We start from the raw sequence: 21711 nt of genomic DNA on the forward strand, positions 1-21711 counted from the left end.
AGGTTGGGTGAATCAGTATCTTATGATGAGGGCCACTGACCAAGCATCGGTATTTGACAAATTGGGAATGAAACCAGATGGCACAAAGAGAAACCCTATGGAGTTAGAGATTTCAGCCCCCCAACCCTGGATACTCAAACCACCACTGAATACCACTGTCCGGTAAAGCCAAAACATATTCTGCAGTGCATAATAATTCATAGCAGACAGGTTGGCTAAATATTAAGAAAACACTGTTCTTTGGCTGCAGCTTAAATATGTGTCCGAGGGGAGAGAGAAGTCAGACAGCCAGCAATGAGAAAGCTCACAAATGTGAGTCAGAAACCATTCCCATTAGTCAATTCCTTTCATGCATATTCTTTATGTAATACTGATCCAAACCTACTGAGAAACACAATGGTGGGAGATTTTCGTAATATTGGCAAAATATTTTGGGTAAATTAGTATAGCCTGTGCAACAGGAGACCATCACTACATCAAAGAAAATCAAAAAATAAGTGCCCCCACATGCATCATTTATCATTCAATCATTTATTGCAAACAAAATAATTTCAAGCAGTCGTTTTGGGGGGCGATAACATTCAAAATGGAGCCTTACTGTTTCATATTGACAACACTGATCATTGTTTGGTTTGCCCTTGATACTCAAGTAATTATCCACAAATAGAGAGGAAAGACCAAAACATGTATAAAGATTGTTTGTCCACTCAGGCAGTCTGTTCAGAGTAACAAACAGGACAGAAAACAATATTATCATAATTGGCTGAAGACAGACACACACACACACACACACACACACACACACACACACACACACACACACACACACACACTCATATTCAACTGTATCTTGTGCAGGTAATGAATATTGGAGGGAACTAAACAAAACAAACCATGCAGTAATTTCAAGTATCTGTTGTGATATAGAGAAGTGTTGGCTTTAAATTGTGAATAACAATGAGATGGAAATGTACTGGCTTGTGTTTTGTTACACAGTGCACATACTGCCAACATGTACTGGGGGTTTTTAATGAAGGAAATGCATAACAAAACACACCTGCTTTATATATTATATATATGGAGGATATTACCGGAGACACAGTGATGTCAAACACTTGATTGAGTTATTCTGTATTATGTGTAAAAACTGTGAAGAAGTAAAATAGAAAAAATATGTGATAAACAGTGTAGAGATATAGACAATTTTCAAGGGTGGTTATTCTAAATTGTTTCCAGTTTCCCGACAGTTTTACAACATTTTATATCAAATGGAAAGAAGTAAAAGAAAAAGAAATGATGGATGGGTTTTGCAGAGCAATCTTGGCATCTGAGGCTTATGGTAAAATTGCTATGTTACACACATGCTGCTCATGACCTCACACAGCACATATCAGGTGTGTCCGAATTTGTTAATCTCAAACATCAAAAGTAAACATCAGCTGCGGATTCCTTACAATCCAATATAAGGTGCTTTTTGTTGGTTTACTTTGATGTCATCTGCCCCTATCGTGCTCTCTCCATCTACACACAAGGTGTTACTCAAAGTCAAGGATCCTCCCTTGGTAGGACGAGTCCTTCCTATCGTGCGCAAAGAATCATGGGTACTTTATATCTGCTGAGGATACACACATGCATCCTTGAAAATTCTCTGAATGACGCACTCGGTCCTTGGTAGAATTTGAAGGATCCTTGACATTGGAACAGTCCTTAGGTAGGATTTGATGACGTAACATCCTTGAAATTCAGCCATTTAAGGGTCCTTCCTTGACTTTGTGAAACTCCCACAGGCTGCATTTAAAAGAAAATAGTTTAACACAAATTAGGGTGTAAAGTTAACATGTCCACTGGCAAAATGGCTAGTTAATGTTCAAATTGTATCTGCCACTGTAATGATTCCTATTGTGTCCTTGGTTGTTAAGTGAAGCAAATCTATCAGCCACTTGTATATTTTACCAGCATTTGGCTAATGAATGGTGCCAATTTCGTGCCACATACTAAATATTCATGATTACGGGACCACTGCTCTCAGTATTGGAGAGGATGTCCTCACATAACCAATATAAAAATAACTTTACTCCATTCATGTTTGGCTCAAGTACAGTAACCCATTGAACATAACAGTAGATGAAATGTGACACTTCTGTCTGGAATATGAAACACTAACCATGTCTGTAAGATGATCTGGATCACAGGAGCTCACAAGGTCAGAGATGTGGTTAGGTGCTAGTCCAGCACAATTTACTGGTCAGGCTTGAAGGTGACCAGTAAATTCTCGGTATCAATGTTGTTGACAAATTTGATGAGATTTTGAATGACAAGAGAGTGAAGAGAAGTGTGTCTTAATTAAAGAACAACAGTCATCTGATTAAACAAGACGAAAGCTGCCGGTTAGGGTGCTCTCAGACCAAGAGTTTGCCTTCTTTGGAACGAATCAGGGACTAATTTTGTTACAAAGCTGCATAATTGCCTAGAGTTGGTTGATATTTTTACGGCAGCATTTACAAGAGGACCAGAAAAAATGCCTTGTACGAGAAAGCGGCTCTTGATTAGTCAGAATTTCCGTGCGGGAAAAATCCAGGAAGTAAACAACACGTTGAAAAAGAGTACACTTGCAAGATAAATGTGACACTTTCTAATGTCACAATGGAGGGACAACTATGCAGGTTGATTTTAGCGCTGGTCATCGTGGACTATATTGCTGTCATTGTTCATTTTAGACAAACCATACAGTTTGAAAACGAGGCGCGGCTCCAACTAGAAAACAATGTTTTGATGCATTGGATGTGCTGAATGTGCATATTAAGGCAGTACAGGAGGAGGAGCACAATAATAATCCTCCAGGACTGTAACATGCTCATGTTTAACCCAAACAATGTGTCATGTGACTGCAGTTAGTTCGGATCAAGGTCTGAACACCAAAAATGAACCACACCAGAGTTTGTTTGAAACCAGTCCGAGACCACCTCTTCAAGAAGGTCTTGGTCCAGTTGTGTTGGTGCACACCCGAGTGCGATTGCTGTGTTCACACCTGCCCAAATGAACCACACTTAAGGGGCAAACGAACTTGAGTTTGATTGAACCGCACCAAAACAGGGCAGGTGTGAAAGCACCCTGACAATTGAGTATATATCCAGTTTTGCCAGTCTGGTCATTTCGGCAAATTAAAAAGGCTGATGCCCCACTTTGACATCACTGGCCACCTGTGTGTAGGTGAGAAAAGAGCCAAGGTTTGAACTTCTCTCTCTTGCTCTCTTTCTCAGTCTTGAAGCAATCATTTCTGTCACTTTTCATTTCTGAATGAAATCCCCATCCCCTTCCTATGACGGCTGGTTTCTCATTTCGCTTGGGGGGACCATGAATGTCTGTACCAAATTTTACTGTATCCATCCAGTACATGTTGAGATATTTCACTGAAAAATAAATATGTTAACATAATACTGGTATTAGAGGAAAAATCAGAAGCTTGCCAAAGTCAGTGTGATTCATCCTCTGGGGAACAGGAATGTCTTTACAATATGACATGGCAGTATGGCCAATTGTTGTTGAGATATTCAGTCTGGACCAAAGAGTTGGACCCTTTGAGTGACATCCCCCCGTTATTTCCTCTTTCCCTAAGTACTCAGTGGTGAGAAGCCGTTCAGACGGATACTCAGCGCTGTTAACTTGCAGTTTAAGTGGTTCACTCGAGTAAGATTGTTACAGAAACTTTCCCACTTTGACATCTTTGTGAATTATCAACACTTCTGTCAACAAGCTGTAGCACACAGAAATTGGAAAGTTTTTGGTCAGTGTCAACCAAAATGCTGGACAGATGATAAAAGCCCTCGAATTGTAGTGGTATACCAGCATCAAATGAGGAATAGGAGTTCATGCAGAGGGTGAATGAGTTTACAGGAGTTCACAGGTCATTTTCTCAAGTGCTTATGAACCAGATTTCAGAGTCTGAGCTTTATACATTAGACGATGTGTGTAACATCCTCTGGACAGAGTGCTGTCCCTCTCTGACTCCATTCAAAATGCATTACCAGAATAAAACATATAAGATGCAATAATTCCCAGGCAGAGCTTTGTACAATAACTACCCTCTGGTCATTCAAGACTGTCGGACCATTAATTGAAATTTGTTCTTAATTAACCACAGTCAGTATTATAGATTTCATTGTTCGAGCCAGTAAAAAAAATGAGTTTTCAAGCAGTCTGAAGTAAAATTAATGGGTGAGTGCAGGTTCCTTTCTTCTCTGAAAAAAAAGTGTTATTATCAGAGCAACAGAAAGGTCACCTTTATTAATCATGATAATTATTTACAGTAATTAGGCCAGATATCAAAGGAGCACTTTGTAACTGCTCTCAGAGAAAATTGATTCTTCACGCTCGGAATTACTTCAAGGGTACTTACACGTTTTGTATTTTGTATGCAATATGAAAATCATAAAAAAGTCCAACCTCAATTACGACTGGCACTAATGTGGTGGTTCTCTTTACCACCGTTTTTATTTTGATTATTAGTCTTTTTATTAACTCTGCTTTGTCCTCAGAGAAAAAAACCCAAGGCTGGCAAGATGATCAAAACAGTTAGAAAAATAATCTTAAGTTATAATTATATAGTAGTTTTATGTGACAAACCTATTTGTGCACTTTGCAGCACTTAAAGAACCTAATTTAACAGGACAAATATGATAAATTAAAGGATTCAGTACATCAAAAATAATGGTTATTATTGAATTGTTTTCATAATCAGTATTTTTTATTGTTTTCCTCATACATCATATGGCTGTATAAATCTGTAAAAATAAGGAAGGACTAGAGAGGTAACACAGCTGTATAATTAAACAGAAAACAATGCTCTGACAAACTGACTAAAAGACAATTAACAAAACTAAAAAATGAACAAGTTAAATAATCATAGACAGATGTGAAGATAACTGAATGTCACATTACACATTTCTAGATAATTTTCATGGGTTTGAGCCAGTATGTTGTCATATAGTTTCATCACAAACCTTTAATGAAGGAAATGTCTTTCGCCATTATTTAATAATTTTAAGAAACTCTATGAAAGACAACTAATTTGAGTAGCCTGAGGATGGAAAAATTGACAAGGTTTTTATTTCTGGTAACTTTTTTGTAAAACTTTTTGGGAGTTCATAATTTGATCTGACAGGAGATTCACAAACACATTACGCAGTCAAAGAACGATGACTTATCTCATAAAAATTAAACAATTAGGTTTTGTTATCATATCAGGAGAAAATTGTAGATTGCGAGACTCATGTGTGCAGCCTTTCCTTTTTCACTGCTTCCACAAAATAAAGAGAATAAACTGGAAAAATTCAAACCCGTGAGATTATTTATTTGATTTATTTGATTGAAAATGAATACCTCAAAAGAAGTAATATTTGCTCCACTTTAAAAAAAATGTTGTAGCACTTTGTATGTGGGTATCACCTATTTTCCCTTTTTAGGTAGTCTGTATATAATTTCTATGTTTAATTTTTATTTTGATAAATAGTGTATTTCTAAAGATAAACAGCCATCAAAAGACACTCAGAGCATTGTAAAGAGGATTTTGAAGGGTTATAAATAAAACATATGCATATCATTTAAATTTTAGGTAAGTATATTAGTAAGCAAGTAACAAAACCAGTAGATAAACCCACTCATCTGTTGACAGTAACAACTGGAGCATAGAAAATATCATTACAAATACTCCAAAATATTGTATAATCCCTGCACTGCGACATGCACGTCGAGCTGCATTCAAAAAATGCATACTTTTCTTCGGAACTAATCAGCTGAGCATGGTGTGGTCACTTGGTCGACTGGGATAATTGACATGATCAGTTTAATCCCAAAGTGGTAAGGTGGTTAGCACTGTCACTTCTCAGCCGAAGAGTTCTGTGTTTGACTCCACCAGCCATCAGTTGTGTAATGTATTGAAAAATGTAAAGTATTCTTTGCCTAATAAGAGTGTCGCATCTGTTAAATTTAGGTACTCTTTACTCAAGACACGAGATGAAATCTACTCAAACAAACTGAGCACAAATTGTACCTCACATTTACTGAGATTTGTTTTCACAGTGTGAGAATCTGTTTGCGGTTTAGACCAAAGTCTTAGAGATTTACATTTGTACGTGTTGACTCAATTAGAGGGTGTAATTTTATTTGCTAATGTTCCAAATTTGAAGACTTTGAAAATGTTAGCATAAAATAGAAATCTGTGTTTGGCTTCACATATGCTTAAAAACCTCCTTTGCCACGAGGTGGATACTTGAGATAACAACAAATAATAGGTAATAAGGGGCCAAACAGTTTGGATAAAAGTACTAAAGTATTAACAGTTACCCTCTGTGTCTTATTAGCTGAGTTTTGTCCACTGCCTGACCCCTCACTTTGTCTGCTTTTTTGGCTATGGTTTATTTTCTCTTTATTTTGAGCAGAGTTTGTACTGTAAAAAAATAATATAGTGTGATATGTATTGTATTTTGACATATCTATAATGTAGTTCAATAAGCAGACAAAGAAACTTTTGAGAAACTTTTGATAAAAGTGCTCTTATTTCACAGAGAGTTTAGCTCTGAAATTGAAGCCCTCCCAAGTTTTTTTTTTTTTTTGGCTTGTTTTTTTCCATTTCCTCTTATATTTTCTTTTCCAACTTATTTTTGATTTGTGTAGTCTTCATTACTTAAGAGATTTGGATGATTCCTAAATGTATTGTGTCAGTAAGCATACACCCTTGTATCGACATGTTTCCAAGTATTAAGACCCTTAAGGCCGGATAGCTGAATGTTATCCAAGGTCAATAACTCTCAATGATGATTCCCCGGCCAAATATGTGTTTTGGCCAGCAGAGAGCAATTCACTCATCACGAGTTGGCAAGCTGGAGCTGCTATCTGAAACTCTCAGTACAGACTGTTTTCCAGGTAAAAGGCCTTGAAATTACATAAAGACCTAACAGTTACACAAGAGAAGAGTGGTGATTATTTCAGTGCACTTGCTCATTAGTTCAAGAACTCTTAGTTCAGATTATATAACAACTGATTCGTACTTACAATGAAGTTTATCTGAGGTATGTCGTTTAAAAGAAGACTCATTCTCAAATGCTACTGTTGTATGTGAATAATCAAAGGACCTTCTTGAGATTTTCCAACAATAATTCAAACAAGAATATTTTTCAAAAACACATAGATGTTGTAAACAATAAAAAGACTTGCAGTTTGAAAGTCCTTCAAGTTCTGCTCCGGATCAACCAGTCGAACAGAGACAATCTGAAATGAAAATTGTACACTTGAAATTGTTGCGGAGATCTATCATAATTCAAATTCCTGGTACTTCGTATGTTTCTGGTTATTTAGTCCATTAAGGCCTAAACAAGAGAAAACCACTGAGGTCAGTCATTTACATCATTTTGATCTGAAAATCAATAACCACATTCCAACATCGTGACCAGAGCTGGTTTCAGTCAGCTGCATAATATCATAGAAACCCTGAAGGTCATTATGTGGTGTCAGTCACTTCTGGCTTTACCTGCCTGGAAGTACAACATTATCAAAGCCATTATTTTATCAGATTAAATGATTTAGTTATTATCTATTAGCAGTCTTTCACACTAAATTCACTTCACTCCAGAACAGTGTCTGATCTGTTCGTAATGACCTCTCATGTCATTGTCTGGGACTCAATTAGCCTGTATTAAACTTAATTTTGTGAGCTCAGAATTTTTTTCCTTGCACAGTTCATATTAGCCCAGACCTTCTTGTTTTATTGGTTCATTTCTTTAATGGAAATCATTTCATTGGCCTTGATCATTTTACATCAACTGTGCAGACATGAAACACTGTCCCAGTCTTTAGGAGAAACTTTGTTGTATGCAAAGAGGACCAAGATTAGGTGTATATTGGTAAAAATATACAGGCCCAGTCATGGCATTGTTCATTTCTGCAAACAGCAAACATGTTACATTTGCATGTTTCACATATTATAGCAATATTACTAAAGTGGCGTAGAATGTGAGCTTTTCTGATCGCAAGTATTTGTAAACAACAAGGCGATTCCCTCTATACAGTAAGGTGCAGATGTTACATATCCAAGGTTTGCAGCAACCTTTTCAGAATTAAAAAGCTCATTACATGATGATTGAGATTACTTTCTTCTGAATAGTTGGACTTCACTGCCACTTGATGTGAGGCAACAGCCTTCTAAGAACCCTGCAGTGTCAGGTAGCCTGAAAATCAGTGGCTTGGCAGAAAGGTCGTGATTCATATTCTTAAATTAAACATAATAGAGTCAAATGTACAAGAGAACAGATCAGTCTCATTACTTTCAAAGGAAGTCTTTTTGCACATAACTACAGTAAATAATTTTGATAACATTGTGTTGCTTTTGTTTTGTGATACATATGAATCACCATGAGAGCTACTTAAATGGCAACACAGAGACAAAATTGCATGCACAATACACAGGGGTTTATGTGTCCTTGATTCAGGTCCAGTTGGAAAAATGGAATGAAAAAGGCCCTAAGGGCTCCTAGTATTTAAACAAATGTAGGTGTGATGGCAGGTCACTCAATTGCAGGGAAACTAGAGTGAGTGACTAGGGACTGGTCGTCTACCTGCTTAAGGTGTAGACGTGGTGTGCTATTTCAATAGAGAGAAAAGATGACGGGTTAAACAAGTAGAAAAATGTGATTTAAAGGGATTCCAGTGCAGTTTAACATGAACTGTAACTCCCACCAGTCTTGGAAGTAATGGGCAACAAACTTGTGCTTTTACATTAGCATGTAAAGCCAGAGGATATGCAGATGTAGAATATTGTGAAAAGTTTCTCAGGCACTTGTGCTGGTGGTTTAACACACTTTGCAGAACAGTGGATTATCATGCGGGGTTCAGAGTTTGACTCTTGAACTCAGCTGCAGTACGAGTGTTTGTATTATTCCACTTAACATAGTCAGTAGTTCATTTAAACATTGCCTTTTCCCATCAAACCCCTTACACTGTGCCAAAATGACTCTTATGGATTGATATCGTTGAATGATGCGCACAGTAAAGAGTGTAATGTATCAGGGCATGATCTAAATATTTATTTTTATTTCGATATGTTTAGATCACCAGCATGATAGGATTACATTTAACTACATTATTTGGTTGTTGTTGATCATGTTAATGAATTAAATGGCTTTTCCCCACTGTACTTTGATAGCCCATATGATTAAGTATTTTAAATGACCTCAACTCAAACTGAGTCAGATAGGATATGGAAGAAATAGTCTTGAATGTTAATCTTGAAATCTTGGCAATCTAAGATTCTACTGTTTGCATTTTTCATGTTTCAATGTTTCAGATATTTCTTAGATTCTTGTTTACCTTGATTACATACAGCACAGCCCGCCTTCACCATAAACAAAGTCGGCTGCATGTGAGCTGACTCATCGTTCCTTATGGTTTAGTCTTATTATCACAAGCAGGGGAATGTATTATTAGATATGACCACCACATACTGTAGCTGTGTGACTGCATTCATTAACAATGCAAAGAAATGTCAGCCAGAAAACCCAACCAGGAGATGAGTCCCCCGTATGGTTTGTTAGCAAGCATGACACATGAAATGTCTGCAGCGTGTTTGTTTACAGAAGGAGGGAGGAGAAATATTTGGCATTTGTGCATGGAGAGATGTGTTATGATCTTCCCATCATTTACGCCTGTGCACTCAGGAACATGGGATCCTATTTGCTCGGCTTCAATGAGATTTCCCAGCTAGTGCTGATTTTTTTTTTCTCTGTCTTTCATTTTCCTCTTTGTTGGGCGATGTAGTAAAGCTCAAGAGATCAGGTGCTCGTATGGAAGAAAGCCACTTGGGCAGATGACAAGAAGCAATGATATAATTGCTGTGAATGTTAAATTTGAATTGCGTTGTTGCACTTTCGCAGTTTGACATCTGTGTTTGAAGCAATTTTCAGTGTAAAACAATGTAAAATCATATCCTTCTATCAAGATTATGTAATGTATATTTTGTGTATATTTGTCATATGTGCATCTAGATAACTCAATTTAATTGCTTTATTAATGGAAAAAACGTCTACATGTTTGCAGTCCTAACAGGCTCTTAGTCACTGTAGCAGTTACCGCAAACATGTCACACAAATAGGCACTTGACTACTTGTTAATACTGCATGCATGGGTATTTGGATTGACCATAGACTGTATATGAAGAGGAACGATATGACAGCTCCCCAAAAGTGAAGCCAAAACATCTTAATCGCCCCCTGGTGGCTGTCTGCAGTAAAGGTCATAAACCCCACCCCTACATTGTTAGCAGAAGAAACATGGGCCAAACTAAAAAATAAAGTACATGTCAAATAAATTTCTCCCTAAGATTTTTTCTGTCATTTTAGGTAGTTCTTATCAAGCTGCTGTATGTTCGAGTGTTCATTTTGCTGTCAAGTTTGATGTTACTTATTCGATGCTATAAAACAGGCTGGTAGGAGGAGTCAGGAGTCAGGCCAATGATGCCGAGTTGGGCACTAACCAAATGTCAATAACTAGCATTTGGTCAGTGGCCTTTTTGGTCAGACTCTGACACATAGAAGCATACTACTGTGGCAGTCCATGATGACCCCAGAGTTGGCGTTTGTTGACGCTCTGGGCAACTAGGAGTACAAGAGCAAGAGAGTCCACATTGGGTTGGTGGGTGGGGAGGTAGATGGGTCAACCACCTCCAAACTTTCAACAGGGAGCTTGCTGTTTGTGTCCAGTGTGAAACCAAAGGTCAATTGAGTTTTTACATTTTATATTCAATATATTCAGTATATATTAAATATTTTTGGGCTTTTCTTTGTAGTAATCTTAGTCAGTGTTTTGTATTTCTTGTTTTAGAGCTTTACATTTTTATTCTGTATTTTTGTTCTATGTTGTTTGTCTGTAACTTATGTTGCTGCCTGTCTTGGCCAGGACACTCTTGAAAAAGATTTTTAATCTCACAAGGTTTTTCCTGGTTGAAAAAGGTTAAATAAAACAATGAATGAATATATTTAAGTTATTATTAAGACTTTAAGGAGCAGAAATTATACATTTCCTGTGAAAACATCATTTTATTTTGAAAAAAAGAGAAAGCGCATAGCAAACCTAAATTGACACTCTGCCTCTGAACGTCTAAAACTGACACAGGTGGGGTACCTGGAGTGTCAGATTTCGATATGATGGGCCACTGACCAAGCGTGAGATTTAAAGAGTTGGAAATGAGAATGTGTTGAGATATATGGCTCTCTTCCATGGGCACTACTGCACATACTGTGGTTCCAAATAAGCAGGACTGTCTGCAGGATTTTAGGAATACTGATGTCCAACAACCAAGCTTGCTAGGGGGGTTCGGGGCATTCATTCATTCGTTCATTTTCCATAACTGCTTATCCTGTTAAGGGCCGCGGGGGGGCTGGAGCCTATCCCAGCTGACGTTGGGCGAGAGGCGGGGTAAACCCTGCAGAGGTTGCCAGACTATCGCAGGGCTGACAAAGAGACAGACAACCATTCACACTCACACCTACAGCAAATTTAGAGTCACCAGTTAACCTGCATGTCTTTGCATTGTGGGAGGAAGCCGGAGTACCCGGAGAAACCCACGCTAACACGAGGAGAACATACAAACTCCAGGCTGGGTCCACACCCTGGACAGGTTGTCAGACTATCACAGGGCTGACATGTGAATGGACAGACATCTTAAAATGCTAATGGTACATAACCAACACTATGTGGACTATGTGTAAAAGGGAAGAAATATCTTGTAACTAGAAAAGCACTTGGAGAGCGCAGACCTCCGCCAAGCAGCTCGGATTTCCCGCCATTTTTTTATTTTATCCACTTCGCTTCAACTGATCACCACCAAAATTTTATCATCTGTTCCTTGTCCCATTATCAACCTTTTCATCAATTTCATCAAAATCCCTTCAGAACTTTTTGAGTTATTTTGCAGACAAACAAACAGACAAACGCCGGCGAAAACATCCTCCTTGGCGGATTACAATGTGCGCCTCCTAGCCATGCTGGCCGTCGTATATCAGTCACCCATTGAGGGAGAAAAAGCCTGTCCAGATGCTCAGACACCATTTCCACAGATGTGTCTAAAGATGGTTTTATCCTCTTTTGAACTGCAGAACCATTATAGTTTATTTGTCTTTAAAAAGGGGGGAGAATTAAACACTCCGTGAGCTTTATGTTAATTTATCAGTGTTAAACAATGTAAGGTGCGTGTACTGAATCAACAGCAGGAATAATAATAGAAATAAAATAGATGTGCTTGTCTCCTGGTGAAATTTAGTATCATTAACATACTCTTCAGATAATTCGAAGCGAATGAAGCCTCTTTCAATATACTGTAACACAATATTCAATTATAGGCTCATAGGCCAGCTGCCTCGGCGGACAAATAAATTGTTTCAGTGAGGAACTAATGCGTCTGGGAATAATGGTGGGTGCTCAGGATGATAATGTATACTAGTGTCTGTGTCTAAAACTTGTGAATATTTTGTTACAGTATGCAATCAGAACCTTTACATTAATCATTCATAGTCCTTGTGGCCCATTATTTCTGATATTAAATTATTAATGCTCTGGACTGACTTTCTTCACATAATCAAGTACCTATTGTTGGCTGGCTGCTATACATTGCTGGTGTGTGTGCAGATGGAGCCATAAAATATTTTATACAACAACAGTACACTGACATGATTATGCTGTGCCATATGTTTGCAAAGCTTTTTGTCTCGTTTATATTGTAGAGTAAGACATGAGATACTGTAAAAATCTGCACAATGACCCAGCTGTTCCTCTCCTCTGTCCCTCCCTCCTCTCCCCCCCAAAACCATCCATCCATCTAGAGTTTTTCTTGGAGCTGCTGGACAATTCTGAGAAGTCTCTCAACAGTATGTTCACACGGACGTACGGGAAACTGTATATGCAGAACTCAGAGGTGTTCCAGGACCTGTTCACTGAGCTGAAGCGCTACTACACGGGGGGCAACGTCAACCTGGAGGAGATGCTCAATGACTTCTGGTCCAGGCTGCTGGAGCGCATGTTCCAGTTACTCAACTCCCAGTACCACTTCACAGACGACTACCTGGAGTGCATCAGTAAATACACAGATCAGCTGAAGCCCTTTGGAGACGTGCCCAGGAAACTGAAGGCCCAGGTCACCAGGGCCTTCATCGCCGCACGGACGTTTGTCCAGGGGCTAATGGTGGGTCGGGAGGTCGCCAACAGGGTCGCCAAGGTGAGTTAAACTTTCCTCTCGTTGCTCTTTTGTCTGTTGTCATGTTGCTTGGCTGTTAAGTGATCCGGTGCTGTCCAGCAGCTTTGAGATAAGATGTTAAGCATTGCAAATACCATGTAAGATTTTATGCCTGTTGTGGAATAAATCTCTTTAACACTGGGTTGATTTCATGATGCTATGAATTATTCTAGTCAATATTATATATGTATATTGTATCCACCAGAGAACCATGGCTTAAAGAAATATATATTTAATCATTAATGTGATGCTATTTTCTGCTGCACATACTGTACTCAGAGTATAGAAACAGTAATGATGATCTATTTACCTTCACATTTTTGCACTATTCACACAGATGTTCTTTGCAATTTCTTCACTGGACTTAATATCAGACTCCTATAGATTGGATTGCATCTGAATTATTCATTAAAAGCACAGAAATAAAGAACAAACATTTTCATTCCATATGAGGATCTTTCTTTTGGATGCACTTGATGTCTGGGGCGTGAGGGCCAGTGCGAGACATTTCTTCATATGACTGGTGGAGTACACAGCACACAGCACACAGTACACAGTACACAGTATGCTCCACATTTCAGAGGAGTCACCCGCAGAGAGCAAAGCTTTGCAAAAGAGAAAAGATTAAAGTGCACATCCCGCCGAGATTTCTGATGTGCCTTTGTTTGTCTTTGCTATTCTCATTTTGTTACTTTTTGGACATTGTGTGTCGGGAAAATTAGTGACATTTTCCACGCTGACAGTTAATTTGACAATATTAATAATGATGTTTTTCTTTGCTGTTGTTGTTTATGGTTTGGTTTTGAGAAATTGGTTTGATTTGATTCTGGAAAATAAATATGTTTTTAGAGCATTATCAAACACTGGAGATTAGAAATGTGTTTTTAAAGGCTTAGCGGATATGTTTTCTAATTCCATGTTAAACACAGAAAGTTATGCAACAGTTTTTCATCAACGTCTGAACTATAAAAAGTTATATAAGCAAAGCTGTTTGCTGACGGTGGCACAGTGCACTGCTCCGCTTTATGAAATACATGCGGATACTGGCAGGAATGATGAAACTAGCTGGGACTTATTTACAGACAAATGTCATTTAAATTACATTAAAATTGAGATAAATGGGCAAGTTTCCTGGAAGAAAACAAAACAGTGGACATAAAGGTGTAAGATGAGGGCTTATAAAGCTTAATATACCAAATCTAACATAAGATTTTGTTCAGGTTAAATTTTCTGTCCTCACTTATATCATTGCCATGTCATTTGTTTTTATTGGTTTAGAGATTATAAAAGACGATGATGAGCCTTTCAAGATACTTACAAAAATGGAATACATAAGCACTCAAGTCAGAAAACCCTGGCTACATACCGTTATAGAGCTACAGCTACTGATTTGTCTTCAGAAATAGATACTATAATCTGATATTTTTCAGCACTAGTTCCTCTTTTAATTTCATTCACTTGCTGATAAATCATAATGACAGCTTCAGTCTGGAAAGTTGTTGAACCCTCCAAAAATTAATGTAGGCTTCTTCACCTGCAATTAGACAAATGATATAAAACTGTAGTTTTTTTTTTCACGAGTTCAAACATCAGTTTTTAAATGTCGTCAGAGTTCAGCAGCGATAGGATTCTTTTTTTTAAATGTGGTTTTATCTCGATGCTCGCTGTGCCTCTCAGTCGAAGAGGGGAGACAAATTGTCAGAAGAGGAAAGAAAGAAAGTGAGATGGCAAAAAATAAATGAGATGTGCTGAAAAAGCTTTAATCATTCTCATGTTGGAGGCTTAACCAGCTCCTTGTGTTAAGCTCTGGCCGCACAGAGGCAGATCATAGAGTCGGATAGACTGTGAAAATAACTGTAGGCATTATATAATATCACAACTTAGACTTATGACCACATATGAATCTTTGTTGTATCACAGAAAATGCTCTTTCACCTAAAAAGTATACAGTAAACAACAACCAGAGGGCTACAACTCACTATTATTGTCATTATTCATTAATCTGCTTTTTATTTTCTTATGTTAGTTAATGATCTATGAAATGTCCAAGGAGTAGTTAAAAAAACATTCTCCAAGCTCCAAGGTGATGTCCTTTTTTTTGTCAAAACAACAGTCCAAAACCAACCTAATCTTTTTATTCTAATCACCATATAAAAAGGTCCCATTGTACATTTGTGCAAATATGTTACAGTTATACATTATTTTTAGTGTTGAAGGTTTATATTTTTCAGTAACACTGTGATAAAGGTGTGGTTAGGTTTAGGAATAAAAACCACTTGGTTATGTTTAGGAAAAGATCATGGTTTGGTTAAAACACCTGTATTTGGTAACCCAAAAGCAACTGAAATGCAGGAAAGGATCGGTGAAAAACGGCCAGGTTCAGTGCCACAAATGCTGATATGCCACGAAGGGTCACAGATTGGCGAGTTGATCCGAGGTGCCCAATTTTCCGCCTCGTAGGGTAAACATATTGGCGGAACCTTTTTGGTTTAAAAAGAACGAGGCGCCTTCCGCCACGGGAGGGGCTGTTGAAGACTTGTGGGAGGAGCTGTTGATGACGCCGCACGTGCGAGCCACTGGTGGTGGATAAACAGGAAACAGCTGATAGCAGAAAATAAGCGAGCAGCTAGTAGCAAGAGGGAAACGCAAACCTGAGAGACACTGTAAAGATGAGCATTTTGGGAGAAGGAATTGCGCGCCCTCCTTGTCCTCGCAAACGAAGAGGCCATTAACCATCAAATGACGGTAACGGTGAAGGACAGGCCAACTTATGAGAGAATTGCCAAAGGACTGACCAGCTGCGGCTTCCCTCCCACGTCACTGTTTACGTCACATGCTGAGCTACACGTTTTGTTACTTTCTCATGCCCCCCATTGTCCCAAAAAAGTAGGTAGGTGGCATTTTGCTGCACTCCCTGATTTTGTTTTTATACTGCCAATGCTGAAAAAAGACTGATTGGGCTTTCCTGCAAATTTGCACAATTTCTGTTTGAAAAGGACTAGAAAGATAATCAGTGTTGCTGTTTGTTGGTCTCAAACAGTGGTCTGCCACTTGGCAGCTTTCTCATCCTCTACTGTTGCCTCCATATCCCCCCCAAAAATAATCACAAAAAAAACCCCAGCTCATGTACTGCATCCTTTTAGAAGCATTGATCTGATATGTATGAAATGTGCTAATGAAACATATCAGTGATTTGCAAGTTCTCATAACTATTTTTGCTTGAAACCATTCATCTATCATCAAAATAGTTACCAATTGATTTTTTTGGTAGCTTTAATCATTGTAGCTCTACAATCAAAATTACAACAGAGTATATTAACACTTCCCTGAGTTATTTAAAGTGTATTGTTAGGTTTACATAAAATGTTACTGTATGCAGTAACATTTAAAGTACATTTATCTAAAAATTTACACTGAGGCATGAGTCAATTCAACACCAAGCCTGAAAACAACTTAATACTGTAAAACTTCAATTAAAAGCCTAGTCCCAATTTAACGCCCAGTCCCTTTTACTAGCCTGGTGTAGCTTCACATTTTTTTTTTTTTTTTTAAAGATTATTTTTTTGGGCTTTTGTTGCCTTTAATGTACAGGACAGAGTGAAACGGGGTGAGAGAGAGAGCGGGGGGGTGACATGCAGAAATGGTCACAAGCCGGAGTCAAACCTGCGACTGCTGCAGCGATGCATTGCCTCTGTACATGGGGCGCCGGCACTATCCACTACGCTACCGACACCCCGTAGCTACACATTTTGACAAATAAAGGCCTGTCTCTATTAGAGGCCTGGTCTAGTTGTCAAGCAGTTATACAAGTTCTTAGGATGTATAGCTGTTTAGATCATGCATACAAATATAAATGTTTAAAATTTTTGTCAGTATGGAGATTCTACATATTTATAGCTCGGTTAGAGTCTCCATAATTTAATCATTCAGTTCATTTTACAGAAACCATGAGCAGCATGACCTGGATGACTGAGAATCTTCACCGACAAAGAAAAATGCACGTAGATTTACTGGTATGGTACAAAAGAGAGACGGAAAAAAAAAAGATGGTAACTCCCCATTTCTGAAGTGGTCATAAGGTCAAATTATGTGTCCATTCCTTGATTACACTGTAAGATATTCATATTCCTGTAGTCTGTAAGGGTCCTCAGATCAAAAGAATCAAAAGTGTTTTTCATAAATATTTTAAAAAGTTGTGAGTATTGTTTTAACAGGATAAAGTGGTGTTGTGTTGGTACAGCTGGTGCTGTAATCCTAGGGTGCTGTGAAGTGGTGTCATGACTTTCTATGTCTGTCGGAGCGAGATCGGATGAATGATTCATTATTGATATGTTATCCAAAGCCTTATTTTTATGGAAGTAATTTTCCATACTGGTTTAAATAAACAATTCGATTGTATTTTCACATGTTAACTGAGCAACAGTCTTGTGTGCAAGGAATTAAAGGCCTGTCCCATATAGACGCCTGTCCCAAATATAGGCCCGTTGAGTTCAGTGATTTAAGCAAATAATAGCCTGGGGTATTAATTGGAAGTTTTACAGTACTCTTAGTACTCATACTTGTACTCGTACTCGTACTCGTACTCGTACTCGTACTCGTCGTCCTCCGATTATAAGCGGGATAAGTACTCTTAGTATTGAATTTAACTTTTATAGTGTTTAACCAGCAAATTTTAAGGCAAACAAACAAACATGAGACTTCAGTTTTACTTGCTTTTCATAGAAATGCCACCTCTAATGACTGTTAATCATGTAAAATACATCTTCAGAGTGTTGAATGTTTTTAGAAAAACTAGTAATTTTTATCAACCTGATGTTGTTAATTTATGAGTGTGTGAGAAAACTGTAGCAACCAAACATGACTTGAAATAGAATAATTTAAAAAGCCACACTATCTTTAACACGCAGGAAAAGGCTACATTAAATTTTTAATCTACTTTCTCTCTTCATTAGACCAGACACTAAACCATTGCCAAATTTTATTACTATTGTGTCTGAAACTGAACCATCAGCTTGATATATTATCACCTCCCCCTGTGCCCGCTGTCCCCACATAATTACAGGGGATCTTGGGAATTTACATCATGATAGCATGTGCATATTTAAGTGCTGTATCCTCCCAGCTGTACCCTGCTGCCGTATATCATCTTTGAAGACTCAGTCGTCTTAAAGTGTTTATTATTGTCTTATGGCTCTCCACTGAGCTGGCCTTCCACCATTCCTCAGTAGCATTTCAGATGAAGAGTTAAAATGAGCACCTCTATACATCTGTCCTACGCCTAAAAGGCACCCGCACTCTGGATCAAATCCCATATTCCTTGCTTCCTCATCAATTATGAAGTGGAGCCAGGAAACAGTGCGGCATTGCTGAAGGCTGTCAGGCTGGTGAACAAGCGTAGGACTGGAGGTGAAAAGTTGCTTGACATGACAAATCACCTTGACCTACGAATCACCCTGTGCACTTGCTGCTTTCAGCGACAAAAGGCTACTTGCATCTCCTTACAACACAGTCTTAGAGTGCATTCAATTTCCCTTTTCTGGGGTGTAAGCACAGCACGACATACAGTACAATGCTCTTTGCGCTCAATATCACATCCATAAGCAACAAGGATTTATATGTACTTTAAGGTGGAACGCTATATCTGTGTAGTGTTACCTTTTTTTTGTTCTGTGTTTAGTTAGTCAGATCACTCACGAGCAAATGTCATCACACACCTCTCACTGCTGTGTTGCCATGAAAAACAGATCTTACTGTAAAGAGTCATGGAATACTGTGTGCTGTATTTACTATCCTGTAGCAGTGACGGAAGATTTATTACTTAGGTAAAAGTACTAATATAACAGTGTTAAAATACTGCAATTACAAGCAAAGTCCAACCATTAAAATCATATTTAAAAAAGATTAAATTAAACACAACAGTATTTGCAGGTATCAATAGTGAAAGCACTCAATGTGAGGAATATATTGGTTCAGTGTAGAGCCGCAGCAAATACTCAATCGATGGATCATTTGATTAAGGGAAAATAAATCTGCAGGATTTATCATTAAAGCAGTTTTTAAAGGAATATTTCACCCACAAAATGACCTTTTGTATACCAGTTAGTCATGCTGTGTTACCTTGAATATGTGAAGAAAACTTTGTTTTTCTCTCATGCCTCCACAGGAGAAAAAAAAGGTGAACATATTGATTTATTGATTGACTGGGGACCGTGTTTAACATCAGCAAAGCTATATCAAAATATCTGTTTACAAACTATCACATCTCATGCAGTATAATTGAAGTCTCATATATCCAGTCCTATGCTTAGTACTTCCCAAACACATGTATTTTTACCCAAAAAAACCCCAACCTTAATATTAGTGTCTGGCTTTGACGAGAGCATAGATAAGTTTCACTTTAAATTCAGTTTTAAAGGTGTAGTCCGGTATTTTGCACTTTGAGCCCCGTTTCTGGGTTGTTTATGATGAAATAGAGTGGCTAAGACCAAAATAGTGGAGAATTTGCAGAACTAACGAGGCGGAACATAATTGCTGTCACTGCAAACTCTGAATCCATCGCAATGGTTCAGCATATTTACTTATATATAAACGGAAGTCCGAAACGGAAATTCGCGTCCTCTGCCCAAATCAAACCGGAATGCCAAAAAATCGGGGGTCTGCCCCCAGAGGCTGTATCGCCGTCTGCCAGAAGTCCAATGCCGAATACAGCCGATGGTTTCCGAGAATGCATCATAAACAACCCAGAAATGGGGCTCAAAGTGCAAAATACCAGACTACTCCTTTTTAAGGTTTGAGCAAAAATGCGTGTGTTTGGGAAGTACTGATCATACGACTTGATAAATGAAATCTGGATAATACTGCATGAGTTGTGTGAGCGTTTGTAAACAGATGTTTTTATAATGTTCTCCTGTTCTTAAACGTGGTCCCCAATCAATCAATGAATCAAAAATGCTTGCCGTTTTCTGTGAAGGCATGCATAAAAACAAAGTTTTTTTTATCACAAATTCAAGGTGACATAGCATGACTAATTGATTAACAAATGGTCAGTTCGTGGGTGAAGTATTCCTTTAAATAAAAGCGTCAGTCATTCTCTTTTTACAGCTTGTCAGATGTGAGGATCTGCTGCTTTTCTCAGGTGTAAATACATATCTGTTGCTGGACCATTTGACAAAACAATAAACCTAAAGACATCATCTTGGACTCTGGGCAAATATAATGACTGACATTCTACATACCAAAAGATTAATAACTTAACTGAGACAATAATCAGTAACTTAATCTGTAATGAAAATACTTTTTAGTTGAAACCAAAATCGAATGTGCTATATAATTTATAAATATACATGATTATTACTGAATCATTAGCTAGCTGTTCATGGATGTTGGATCAATTTTATTACACAGTCTTCCAAATCAGATGGAGTATGCCCAGTTATCATATAATTTCTAAAATTCAGTGTTTTCGTAGCACTTTTCTTTGATTTTTTGTCCATGTTGGCTTAAAATCTGAGATTGAAAGATTAATGACTATGTTGATATGCACAAAATATTCTGGTTTTTGCCCTTGTTCTAAAAAAAAAGACAATATTTCTACTGAGCTACTACAAGGCTTGTATCCAAAAATCCATTGATATCCAAATTTTTCACAGTGTTTAAAAGTAGGTGTCTTTCTCCTTCCAACCAGAAATGTGGGCTTTTCTTTCAGGCATGCATCTCTACCCCAGCCTGTCAAACTGTTTGTTTGTGTAACACGCATCAATGACAACACACAGAGCTGAACGTAAACAGGCAAGAGGTCATGTGTCACAAACTGCTAGAATCAGTTGAGACATATATTACAAATGCAGTGTCCAAAGAATGCTCCTAAACCCAAGTAATACCGGCATATTCCATGTCTTAATCAGAAAATGTTACATTCAGAAAAAAGGCCTAATTTGGAGTATCTAAACAGAATATTCTGTTTACATGGCCTTTATCAAACTCCTCCTGGCCTCCTTTTCTGATGCAGTTTTTTTTTTTTTTTTTGCAACAATATTTTATCTTAGTAGGCACCTTTGGAGTCGACATCAATCAATAGCTTCTGAGGGTGCTTTCACTCCTGCCCTGTTATCAATCAATAGCTTCTGAGGGTGCTTTCACTCCTGCCCTGTTTGGTTCGGTTCAATTGAACTCAAGTTTGTTTGCCCCTTAAGTGCGGTTTGTTTGGGCAGGTGTGGACACAGCAATCACACTTGGGTGTGCACCAAAACAACCAGACTGAGACCTTCTTGAAGAGGTGGTTTCAGTCCGGTTACAAACAAACTCTAGTGCGGTTCATTTGTGGTGAGAACGTGTTCCAACCTCGATCAGAGCCAACTGCAGTCACATGACACATTGTTTGGGTTAAACATGAGCATGTTACAGTCCTGGAGGATTATTAATGTGCACCTCCTCCT

General features: G+C 38.1%; 1 protein-coding gene across 2 annotated transcripts in view; it reads left to right on the forward strand.

Moving 5' to 3' along the window:
* Nucleotides 1-21711, forward strand: part of gpc6a (glypican 6a) — a 221398-nt gene that overhangs the window by 100044 nt on the left and 99643 nt on the right. For both annotated transcript variants that reach the window (XM_050049183.1, XM_050049192.1), the window contains exon 3: nucleotides 12867-13258. In XM_050049183.1, the coding sequence (XP_049905140.1) occupies nucleotides 12867-13258 (392 nt within the window). The remainder of the gene's footprint in view (nucleotides 1-12866; nucleotides 13259-21711) is intronic.

Source organism: Epinephelus moara, chromosome 1, assembly GCF_006386435.1.
Source record: "Epinephelus moara isolate mb chromosome 1, YSFRI_EMoa_1.0, whole genome shotgun sequence".
Lineage (NCBI taxonomy): Eukaryota > Metazoa > Chordata > Actinopteri > Perciformes > Serranidae > Epinephelus > Epinephelus moara.